Genomic DNA, 13179 nt, shown 5'->3' with positions numbered 1-13179 from the left:
CTTTCAAAAACTCAAAAATCATCATACAATTTGTGCACATACTTGTGCACATGATTTTATTATATCAATATATAGTCTTCAATACCTCGTTATCGTATCGTTATGTATCGTTTTCAAAATAATAACGAGACGCAAATTCTTATGTAACAAAATAAATTTTTAATAATTCCGTGTATTTTCATTGAACGAAAATTTATTAGATCAAACCGTTCAGCCGATTTGACATGATTGAGTCCGCCTGTTAGATACGCTTCATCTTAGCCGATATCGTATCGTTTCCAAAAATTAACGAGACGCAGATGCTTATATAATAAAATAAAATTTTTAATTATTCCGTGTAATATTATTAAACGAAAATATATTAGTTCAAACTGTTCAGCCAATTTGACAATATTGGTTCCGCCAGTTAGATGCACCAAAACCGTGGCGAACATTACATTTGTACTGTTCAGCCAATTTGACAATATTAGTTCCGCATGTTAGATACACCAAAACCGTCGCGAACATTACCTTCGTCAAGACAAGCCACAAGACAAGTAGATGTAGAAAGATCTAGCTAGAGTTTTAGATAGATAGAGACAATGACATTTAAAATATAAATTACACAAAGTGAAATAAAGAATTTTAAATTAACAAAAATTAACAATTTTTTCTCAAGACCAGATTAAATTGAGATAATGGTGAAACACTTTTCGAACCCATTGTTTTTCCTGGCATACGAGAAAGCGAGCAGGAAGGCTTTGTTATTACATTCGTCATGTTGAAAATATGTTAAAGGTACTTTTAAGGTTTTTAAGGTTTCAACAAAAGCTGTCGTCGTATTTAGAGTACAGCGGTCAATCTTAAAAAAACAAGCGATTTTTCTCAATTATTGTGACACACACACACACACACACACACACACACACATATATATATATATATATACAACAACAACAACACACGTTTATACGACATTTTCCCCGAGATCGGGGGTTGCCGTTTGGCTACCTATGATGAAACCGAAATACCCCTCGACGCCATCCACATCTGTCACTCGCCTCAGTATCACGCAACCCCGCTTTCACCCTGCCCTTCTCCGCCTGCTCTCTCCATCCCAATCGCGGACGACCCCTTCCTACCACTCCTTCAACTTTGAACTCCAACGCTTTTCTAATCCCGACCCTTTCATCCCTTCTCAACACATGTCCATACCACCGCAATCTCGATCTCCTTATCAATGTCACAATGTCCTCATTCAGTCCCATCATTGACATCAGCTCTGTACTACTCCTCCTATCCTTCACTTTAACCCCACACATCATCCTCACTATAGCTCTTTCAGCCCTCTGCAGTACACTTTCCTCCTCTCTCCTCAACACCCAAGTTTCACCACCCTATACCATCGCTGCTCTCACACATGCTTTATATACCTTCCCTTTCATCTTCACTGACCATTTCTTTCCACACAATACCCCACCCAGTTCCCTAAATTTCATCCATCCCACACGAACTCTAGCCGTAACTGCGCTCAAACATCCTCCATCCGCGTTCAGCTTATCCCCTAAGTAGACAAAGCTTTCCACTCTTTCAATACCACCACTCAACTCCGTCCTTGCGTCCGTCCTATTAATCACACCATGAACACATTTCTTACATTTGAACGTGCCTTCCACCTTTTTCAGTGCCCCCCTCACACCACTACATCTCTTATGCACCCATTTCTGACATCCTATACACAATACCGAGTTAGCCTTCACTCTCCTGTCACATACCCCACAGGGATCTATTTTACTTATCACTCGCTCCTCACCTTCCCCACTCACTATTACCTTCGTCTTACCAATATTAACTTTTAACCCTTTCTTTTCAATAACACTTCTCCATCTGTCAAATTTTAACTGCAATTCTTCCATGCTATCAGCCATCAAGACTAAATCATCTGCATACAAAATCTCAAATAACAGCCCCTCCATTATGTTTCCACACACAACATCCATCACAATTGCAAACAGCAACGGTGATAACACTGATCCTTGATGCACTCCTACCTTAACACTAAAAGCGTCCGACATCCCCCTTCCAACCCTCACCTTTGTCTTTGCCCCTTCATACAGCTGCATCACAGCTTTAACAAGTCTCTCATTCACTCCTTTCTTTCCCAACGCCCATTCAATGACCTTCCTCGGTACTCGATCAAAAGCCTTTTCTATATCCACAAAACACATGTACAATCTTTGTTTCTTCTTTCTATAGTTCTCCTGCAACATTCTCACCATGAACAACGCATCCACCGTTTCCCTACCAGGCATAAACCCACACTGCATTTCATTAACTGTCACCATATTTCTCAACCTCCTCTCAAGCACCCTCTCCACTATCTTCATTCCGTGCTTTAGCAATTTCACACCCCTATATGACCCACAATCTCTCACATCTCCTTTGCCCTTATACAACGGCACCAACACACTGTGTCGCCAATCCTCAGGTATACCTTCATCATCAAACATACTGTTAGCAATTCTCATCATAACTTCAATTCCTATCATCCCACTCGCTTTTATATGTTCTGCCGCCACTTCCGAAACCCCTGTCGCCTTACCTAGTTTCATTTCTCTAACTGCTTTCTCTACTTCCTCCATCGTCACCTTCTCTATAAGTCCGTGTGTGACCGCAGATTCCACATCTTCATCCCACTCATTCTCTTCATTCATCAACCTTTCCATATGAGCTTTCCACACCTGAGCTTTTTCCTCCTCATCTATGCACAACTTGCCAGATCCATCCCAAACACATCCATTCCCTATAACATCTTTCCTATCCATATATATATATATATATATATATATATATATATATATATATATATATATATATCGAATCCAAAAACAGGTAAATTATATATAAGGGTGAGAATTTTCTGACCTGCTACTGCTACAGCAGTTACGGCTGGCAAATAGGAGTACCTACGTATAAAGTACAGTACACCATCTTTCACCTTGACCAAAGGTGCATTACTTTAAACACCTAACCCATTCTAGGCTGGAAGCGTTTTGTCATCACACCGCTGCTAATCAAGTAATGAAATATTTGGATCTCAACGGTTTGGTATCTCTTAATCAATCAGCTTACAGATGTTATCACTTTACCGAAACGATGTTATATTATCTGCAATTTATTCTGCAATCGATGAACAAAAATATCATTGCTGAAGCTGTTGGATATGAGCTCCACCTTTGCCCATATCAAATGTCCTAAATAGATATAACAAAATTATCAATTGCGTTTTCCATTTTATTAAAAGATGGCGCGACATATAAGGCCTCTTTAATAAATTTACTGAATAAGGAACATTATTAAAACATTTGCTTTTATTCGAGAAATATATGGTTGATGTCATAAACTTATAATATGTAATCACGTGTTTGTAGTGTGCTGTTTTTTTTACATAAATATTCAGTAAGAAATTGTTTTTTATTAATAGCCCTCAAGTTCTCTCCATAAATATCAATTAAATTTAAATGTATCTTAAGAAACTTGCTAGAAACTAGGAATGCAATGAACGGTATTGGTTACGGATTCAGATTCATCGAATCCAACGCTACAGATTCGCTAAAAACCAGATCCTTAATTATCAAATAAAGTTGAGTTTAAACTAATAATTTTATTGAAAATTTTTGACTCCAAACTGAAAATAGAAATTTTATAAACTTGTTTTTATCAATGTTAACCTTGTAACTACAGCCAAATTAATCATAAAGCACCAAATTGTTGATCGTTCTCGATCTTCTAAGTTAGGATGTAACTTGGTTTGAAATGAATTCAGTAGTAAGTACACATGCACCTTGGATCCGGATTTGGTTTCGGATCCGTCTATCACATGTAACTAACCAATTATTTTTTCACCATAAGCTATTATTTAAATGACGTCAGCATATGAATGAATAATCTTCAAGACTTCAGCTGTACTAGATAACGTTAGAGCAACATCAGAATGTTTACTATTGTACAAAAATAATAGGCTCGTTTGTATATATAATTTTCTAAATATTTTGCATCCATATATTAACCAGTCTAAAATGGTCAGTCAAAGCCTTTGTGATGCACCATATCATATGGTGCATCACAATAAAAACATGTTATTTCGTTGTTGTCTTGCAATGTTTTGTGGCTTTCAAATGAATTATGTATTTGATTTTGTTGATGTTATCAAGTTAGTTACTTGTTACTTTCAGTTTCGTTAAATTTATTGCTATAATGTTATAATATGTATGTTGTCATTGTGATGAAAGTTAATAGAAGGATCTTGAGTGGGTTATGAAAGGATCTGAATGGTATAACACGAAATAAATAAAATTATTTATTGTAAATGAGAAGAAAAGTTTATATATATATGTATGTATATATATATATATATATATATATATATATATATATATATATGTGGTAATAGACCATAATTTTTACAATATTCTATAAATTCTACCGAATGTTTAAACGAAATACAAACATATTAACGCCAAACATTATATATATATATTATATTTAGTTTTATAAGTTTATATATATATATATATATATATATATATATATATATAATGAAAATCACAGCATGTGCGGCGTGAGTTAACTTCCCATTTAACTTTTCGATTTTTCCAACGGTTGATCGTAAATCATTTTCAAGTTTCTTTAGGTGTTCAAATTGATATGCTGTGAATGTGCCCAGATGCTCAAATATATATATATTGCGCCTCTACTTTAGTGTACCGGAGATGGTATGGGAATACCGAAAAAATCTTTTCCGTTCTATCATGCATAAAATAAACAAAAATTTTGGCTTTTAATTAAAGAAACTAGAAAATAATTTACGATCAACCCTTAGAAAAATCTCAAAGTTAAATTGGAAGTTAATTAACGCCGAACATGCTGTTATTTTTATTAATAATTGCATTTCTGCCAGTCTTAATTCATTATATATATATATATATATATATATTGAAGTATAGCATTTCATATATATATATATATATATATATATATATATATATATATATATATATATTCGCCTACATTCATACATTATATATATATATATTTGTATGTGTTTACACCATGGTTTACAGTTTATATATAGTATACATAACAGACCGGCACACTTAGTTTCATAAATTCACCCATGCAGTCATTGTTTTTCTTCTTTTTAAAGATAAATATGTTGAGGAAAGCGTTAGAAGTGTTAAGAACAAAATGTTTACACACACTGACGTCCGGGAGCAGACACCGTTTAACACTTATACATTTGCATACATTCGTCAGACGAGTTATGTATGATACGCGCTATATTGAAGTATAGCATCATAGACGCGTTGCACCATAAACAGCACCTATCACTGTACATTATGTGATCGCTCTAAAGACAAAGCATTCATTTCTTTTTACATTCTTTTTAGATGGATGATCATGATTTATGCTAATCTGCAGCAAGTACATCATTTCGGCCTGTTATTCTACCATAAAACTTATTCCAATGTATTATCATGATCATCCCTGCCACTCTTCACGCCATACACACACAAACACATATTTGTTTTGATGTTCAACGATGGCCCTCTTTAAAAAACTATTTGCTCAGCTAATAAATAATAAACTCTCTCACTTAACTTTGAACCCGAAGCCGAAGATTTTAACGCGAGGACTGGACGACCAAACGAGTGGAACAGTTTGAAGTGTTCCCGCCATGTTTCATTCAATTTTTAACCGATGTCCCCGGATGACGTGACTGCATCAATTGTTAAATTGCTGGAAATTTGTACAATGCCGCACGGTGAATAGCACTGCTACAACAATAATGCTAGGTTATTCAAATATAGTAATAACACAGTACTGTTATTATTGTTATTTAAAAAACACTAAAATAAGTTTTATTATATATTGCGTCTGATAAATAACTAATTAGCGTCAAAACTTAGAAAGCTTATTCCTCGAACAGAGTTGCGTTGCATCTAGATGATGATATCTCACAATATTCTAGATTTTTCATCGCTCTTAGGTCTAATGGCTTGTTGTTAATTAGCATCAAATGTGATGAAAGAATGCGTATAAACGAGCTCGTTCCATTAAAATAACAAAAAAAACCAGCACCAACAACAATCCCACCTCGCTAACAAACTTGTGAAACTAAATGAACATTACAGAGGTTTAAAAATAGATCTACTTAACATTCTGCCAAGCAAGCGAACATTTCCTGGTGAGTTAATTTATTCGACAAATAATTTTCGGTCTCCGCCCATCTCGATTTCTATTGGCTAGCGACGGCCAATGAAAATTCAAGAATGAAAAACTTATTTGATAAAACACGCGGCAACATTCAAAGAACAAGAGTTTAAGAGTTTTTGGATCTCATTAAGAACATAATGATGAGGTTAACAGGACGATGATTCAAACCATCACCACCCAGCTCAGCAACCACAAAAACTTTCATAACATCTGCAAGAAACAACGAAACGATGTTTGCAACAAAATGGTCAACTTTTCCATTGAAACTATTTTGAAAGTCAATCGTCACAAGCAAGACAACAACATCAACAACAGTTACAACAATAACAACAACATCAACAACAACAAAGCTACTGATGAAGTCATCAACTACGACAATAAAAAGAGCAACCACAACAGCAACTTCGACGCTGGCAACAACATTATTCGGCCGGAAAATAAGAAAGCAATCAAGAGACCATGGAGTGACGGATGTGCGAACGATGAAGAAAATCATCAGCAACATTTCAAACAGACCTGCTTCCCCACAAGCAACTCAACCAACTCATCCACCACGTTGAACAGTTTCACTTCCAGTAAAGCTTACATCCACAGTAACGAACGGTGCATCCGTCCAATTTTAAATCGCCTCGATGTTGCTGGTGTTGGTGGGGTCGATGTTGGGAGTGTTGGGGGTGGCAAGTTGGAATCGAACCCCCTCTATGCATTGTACGAGATGGCAAGCACCAACGTTCCAAGAATAGAACGCACCCATCTTCTAAGTTGGTCACTTTTCATTCAAAATATTTTCATTCAGTGTTTGTTATAAAATTCTTCAATTAAAAGTATTGAGAAAATTTTGAAAAAGATATAGTTTCTGAGCCGTTGTTTCATTAGACTTTCAGCTTATTCGAGACATAAGTTAAATAGAATTGTATTACGAAAGACTCGAACCAAATTGGCAGACCTCCAATGATTTGAAAGTTGCGGTAGAGAGCAATTAGGTGCATGTTATTAACAAATAGGTTAACTGAGTACAATGAGGTACGCGTTGTTAACATATGCAGCATTTGATTGGTTACCGCCCTCCTTGGTATCCAAATTTTGTTTTGAGATGAGTGTTCAACAACATTATTTGATTTCAATGGAAGGTTGCCGTGTGATTGATTTGATGTGAGTTATGGCATGCCTCGAAACAATTACGAACGAATTACATTATATAAAAAAAAACTTTCGTACAAATGGAGCAGCGAGGAAATATGATGAGTCGTATTTCAGACCTGTCAGACGATCATGAAGAATAAAACGAGGCATTGTTCTTTTTTGTATTGCTTGTTTTGTGATTGGAAAGATTTCAAAAAATAATTAAACGAAATGGAAACTGAGGCAGATGCGCAGACGGGCCTGCCACAAACAACACTCTCCTATATTATCACTATCACCCCTTTCACCCCGTTCATCCTTGTTAAAAAAATAATATTCATCAGAAAGGTAAGTAAAAAAGTAGCTATTAGAAATATTTTGTTAGCCGGTTCAGATCAACGGGCCACACCCTTACCGGTGGGAGGAAGATTTTCAATGGCTTTTTAATTTATTTTATAAAAACTGCAAATTGTTCAAAATATTATTGTTTTCATTTATCTACAATTCACTTGCACTAACTACGACTGTATCACTAACGCAGCCAGGAAAGTGCAAGAGTGCACCTTGCAGCTCCAAACATGGGTTTAAAATATTATGTTATAATGCCACATTCATGGCTTGGAGTGGCACTGGAGTCAAATGCTTCAACCCTCCCTTATAACAATAATATTTGGATACACATCATGGTACACACATGGTACATACATGGTACATACATGGTACATACATGGTACATAAATTTATATTTTGTGATACCCTAACAATCTCAATCCACATCCAGTAAATACGTTCGGAATGTTCGATCGTTGATCAGCAAATGAAGGACGTGTCACTGCTGACGCCAACAACAACCTCATTCATTGTTCCTTTCACATTGTAGCAATTTTTTATTTCAAATCAGATAATCATTTTTAATTTTTTCCAATAATTTATAACATCTTCCCGTGCAAAAACGTCAGCTTGTATATGTTTGGACGTCTTTCACCACAATACAGAATTATTTAAAAGATGATTGTCTTCAAGTTGAATTGTTCAGTTTGTGTTGGAAATAGTTTGAACGGAACTAAACTGTTGAACGTGTCCTCACCAATCAGTACTTTCAATCAAACGTTGAAAGATGATTGTGAATTGATCTCAATTTTTAAGTCTGATTACTACATTTCTTCCTGTTGTTGAAAGCAAAACCATGCCATGTATTGCACAATTTGCACTGTGTCACTTGCGCGAAAACCACCAGGGAAGTGTTGGATTGGATTGGACTGGACAGGTTGTGTGTTATTTGTATAGAGTGAAGTGCAGTTTGGTTTTTTAGATGCTCTTAAAACTGGAAGATCGACTTTCAACGAAGAACTTCCATGCATGCTCATATTTGCAGAAATTCATTTTTAATGTTAGTGAATAGCATTTATTGAAATGCAAAAATAAAACATTTCACACAACCCCTCCAACTGAATATTGTACTAAAATATTTGAAGAGTTTAAAAATTGTAGCGATATTTTGTCAGAGATTTTTTTATGTGACGACCAACCAATAAATTCATAACTTCTTTCAGTCATTTGGCTATTTTAATTATTGGAGCTGTTAGAGCAGCGATTAATTTTCGGAATTCAGCGATGACGCCGAGACTAGGGTGGCTCATTGAATCAAGGGAGAGTGTTGATGCATGGAATGGATGGATGGATGGAGAGGAGTGCTGACGATTCTTTTATTGAGTCGCAATTAACAATTAGTATGAACGTTGCTAACTTTGCAGTCCTCAAGCGTAGTGCTAAATGGTACAGAAATTGATGACGATGACGAAGACGATGATAAAGATGGTGACGAAAGATACGATGGTGATGGTAATGATGATGATGATAATAATGATGACCTACTTGTTCTATGTACCTGCAATTAACATTTTTCTACTTCTGCATATATTGTCGTAAGTTGTTTTTTTAAATTTATAAACTATTTCATTGAATTACTACATGAAACTTTGTTTCAGCAGCTTGAATTCTGAACTTTTTTAAAACTTAAAAAATGGTGGCAAGTACCATTACGCTTGAAACAGCTTCAAACTTATAAACAATTCAATCAAAAAATTAACAAACATTTTGTGAGGTTATTTAAAAGCACTAAAACACGAAACAGCCAACAGAGTGTGTTTGAATTTGAGCTAATACGGATATGCGCCAGAAACATTACATTAGGCTACATACGTACGCATGTTGAAAGTAACGCGTGTATTGCACGTATATTTATTATAGATCTACATAGATGTATGTATATGTATGTATTTTACATGTATATATATGATATATGGTGCATGTAAGTTGCATATATTGGCATACACGCCTGCATATTGTGTCTATTAGTTCGCACCTATTAGACAAGCAACTGTCAAAACATTTGCATTGGAAGGCTGCAAAGTTAGCGATTCTAAAACGTTTCAATTTAGTTGATGTGATGAGATGTGATGCTTGGCTCGTGTAGGCCTGTGTGCGTGAGTGTGTTGTATTCTAAGTAGCTAATGCATGTGATGTGATGTAGATTCATGTGATGTTAGGAGGGGTAATGTGGTGTGACGTGATGTAATTTGGGTCTCTTGCTATATCGTGTAATGTGATTGAGTTGTTAATGTCATGTTTTGAGTTGTGATACGACTTTAGACTATGTAACGAATATGGTTCGTTCAACAGCAATGTAACAGAGTAGTGTGATGATAAAGGCATCGGCATGTGATGTAGGCAGTGCTTTCTTTGAACAGACAGGTAGAACGTGAGGGAGGAAGTTTAACGCAATGGAAGCTGAACTGTAATGAAAGTTTAAAAAAGTTGATGCTATTTGTTGCATGTTGATGTGATGTCATGTAATAAGATGTCATGTAATAAGATGTCATGCCACTCTATGAAATCTCAAAAGTCAATGTTCATAAATGTTCAGTCAGATCATAAAATGACGATTTAAAAATTTTCTTTTGAAATATTCAATTATAAATAATTTAAAAGCAAAAAATGTAAAAGTATAAAAGCGACGAATTAAGGTTCAAACTCTTGAAAGTTGATCACTCGGTGGCTAGCGCAATAGTATGAGAGAACATCGCATAACAAACAGACAGACAGAAAAAAAGGTGTAAAGTAAATAGCGAGTAGTGAGAGGAATCTCTTTAACTCGCTGTAATGAAGATGGACGTAACGTGGCTGTTCATGTTAGCAAACGTTTTCTTCATTGAGTGATTTATGAATGATAAATAACAACACACGCGCTCCTCTCTCCATCCGTATGTTTCTCTGTCTATTTGTTTCTCTCTTTATCTGTCTAGCTATATGTCTGTTTGTTTGTATTTCCATCTTAGCAACCATCGGGTTATTCAAATGTTATCATATCGGTTCAGGATGTTGTTGTTTGTTTTGTTTGTGAGTGTGTGATGTTGTGTCTGCTTCAATGTTTGTGTTGTTCATTGTGGTGTGTGTGTGTGTTCGTCGTTGTGTTTGTTTTGTTGTGTGTTATTGCTGTTGCTTCAATCTTCCTGTTGTGGTTATCGTTGATTGTGTGGTGTGTGCTGATGTGCGTCTTGTTGATCATGGGGCTTTGGTGCTCCACATTAAGTGCTGTTCATTTTAATTTTGTTGTTTCTATTGGTTGTTTTTTTTTAAATTATTTTTATGCTTGAGATGATGTTGTTCGTATATTAATGTTCTTTTTATTGATGATTTGTGTGGACGGATGATGTTGTTTGTTTCACTGTTTGTTACGGTGGGAAGTTGTTATTAATATTGGAGTTAGTTCCGCTTTTGACGGTTATATGGTTGTTAAAACTTTACTCTCCCATTAAAAAAGCTGATTGTTTTTCATTTTTTAAATTTGGTCTTTGTTTATTTTCACAGCGATTTATTTTTTGAGTTTGATGTCTTTGTTTATTTTCACATCGATTTATTTTTTGAGTTTGATGTCTTTGTTTATTTTCACATCGATTTATTTTTTGAGTTTGATGTCTTTGTTTACGATTGAAATATTTTCATGTCGTAGCGACTGATCCATTCGTAAATTATCGCTCAATTATGGCCGTCTGTATGTTCCTTTTGCTATTCTTCGTTCTTGTTCATTTTTATTGTTTCGATTGTTTATTGCTCCAGTTTTTCAGCGCTCATTCGATCGGCGATATTAATTATGGTGCTTCTGCTGCCGTTTCTGTTGATGTTTTTGATGTTGTGTTTGTTTTTGTTGTTTTTAATGTTGTTGTTTTTAATGATGTTGTTGTTGATAATACTTTTGTGGCTGTCGTCATCGTCGTTGTTTATATATTGTCATTTGTTTGACGTGTTTAGTAAATTGTTGTTAAAAATATTTAGACCCAGTTATATTCCTGTCAGCCAGTGATGGTGTTGTACGGGCCTACATTACTATAATGATTTCATCGATAGTAATTTTATTAATTAGCAAAAGCTCTCAATAATTTTTTATATTTTAATTGATAACTTTCAAGCGTATTAATGTTCAATGCATTCAAAATCGTTTTCATTAATTTTTGTGTGTTCAATCAGACCACCGTTCGGTTTTCGATATTTATTCATACTTTTTGTTGTTGAAATATACTCACCCATTTGGTAAAATTTTCAAACTTGACTTTTAAATTAAGCGACAACAACTAAAAGTACCAGTTTTTAATGATAACTTTCAATTATTTTGCCTTGAATTGACTTCAAGAATTTGAAGAGCGACTTACAGCGGCAGGCAACCTGTGATGCTACGATGATACTACCGCGATACTACGATGCAGACCTTCCGCGTGTACCAGCAGCCACTCTGGATGGAAAGAGCAAAAAATTCGTACAACGTCAACAAATTGGGGCAAAGAGACAACTGAGAAACAAAACGTGAGCGGTTATGCAGCTTCCAGCGTTCCATCTTTGGGTAGAACTCAATTGAGCATCTATTCATCCATTTCAGTACAAGTTTTACTCGAGTACTACTTGAGTACCAATTTTAAGTACTTGCATTCGTACTTGTACCTTTTATTTATTTCACAATGTACTCCTACTTGTACTTGAAATTCTTCAACTACAACGTGCAAGTACTTTACAAAAATTAACAAAATTATGGTTAAAAATTTTATGGAGACTGATGTTTTGTTTGGAGATTTTGGCCATTTTTCCAAATTGGGCTAGGTCACAATTGAGCCAGATTTAAGATTTGAGCAGAATATTTTTTGTCATCCAAATTTTAATACGCACGTTTTAAACGGCCATGCACGTAGATTGAGAAATTTGTTTTTCAAAATGGGTCAACGTGTGGAGCACATGCGTGCATAATCACACACGTTTTTATTATGCATGCGAGTCTTAAGGTATGTTTGTTCTCACGTGTCTGTTTGTATCTGATAGTATATACGAAAATCGGTTAAGAGGTATTAATTCAATTTTTATTTCATTCAAGTTAATTTATTGATGGCGATGTAATGCAACAAGGTTTTATGCTGGGTTTGAGACAAACTGTAAAGCCACAGTTGCAATTTATAATAAAATGGTGAAGAAACAAATACTACCTACTAACTATTATCATAATTTCTTGTATCATCTTCAACATCCTGGTTATTATCAACTAGATTTATGTTTTAAACCTTGATAGTATTTTTACAAATCGTCAAAGACAATTATTATAGTTAGATGAATGTTTATTGCAATATGACATCAGGCCAAACACATTCAATCACAAAACATCATTCATTACACACACCAATATTCAGCTTTAATGCAATAAGTCAAACACATCTCAAAACGTCATATTTACACATTATCACATCAAAACATCTAATGTCA

The 13179-nt window shown here is 35.0% G+C and overlaps 2 protein-coding genes across 2 annotated transcripts; one reads left to right on the top strand and one right to left on the bottom strand.

The window, feature by feature from the left end:
• Nucleotides 1–6499: 6499 nt before the first annotated feature.
• HELRODRAFT_173003 (hypothetical protein) lies at nucleotides 6500–7063 on the top strand (the record flags this gene model as incomplete). Its single annotated transcript, XM_009019652.1, has 1 exon — nucleotides 6500–7063. One exon carries the CDS (start codon nucleotides 6500–6502, stop codon nucleotides 7061–7063), a length of 564 nt encoding a protein of 187 aa, XP_009017900.1.
• Nucleotides 7064–8518: 1455 nt separating this feature from the next.
• Nucleotides 8519–12946, bottom strand: HELRODRAFT_173002 (hypothetical protein; the record flags this gene model as incomplete). The annotated part of the gene is made up of 5 exons (XM_009019651.1): nucleotides 8519–8636; nucleotides 9743–9855; nucleotides 12143–12293; nucleotides 12355–12437; nucleotides 12914–12946. The coding sequence occupies 5 exons, from the start codon at nucleotides 12944–12946 to the stop codon at nucleotides 8519–8521; spliced, it is 498 nt and encodes a 165-aa protein (XP_009017899.1).
• Between the last annotated feature and the right edge of the window lie 233 nt (nucleotides 12947–13179).

The sequence above is a fragment of the Helobdella robusta genome (genome assembly GCF_000326865.2).
Source record: "Helobdella robusta unplaced genomic scaffold HELROscaffold_25, whole genome shotgun sequence".
Taxonomy (NCBI): domain Eukaryota; kingdom Metazoa; phylum Annelida; class Clitellata; order Rhynchobdellida; family Glossiphoniidae; genus Helobdella; species Helobdella robusta.
This window is presented reverse-complemented; position numbering and strand designations above follow the sequence as displayed.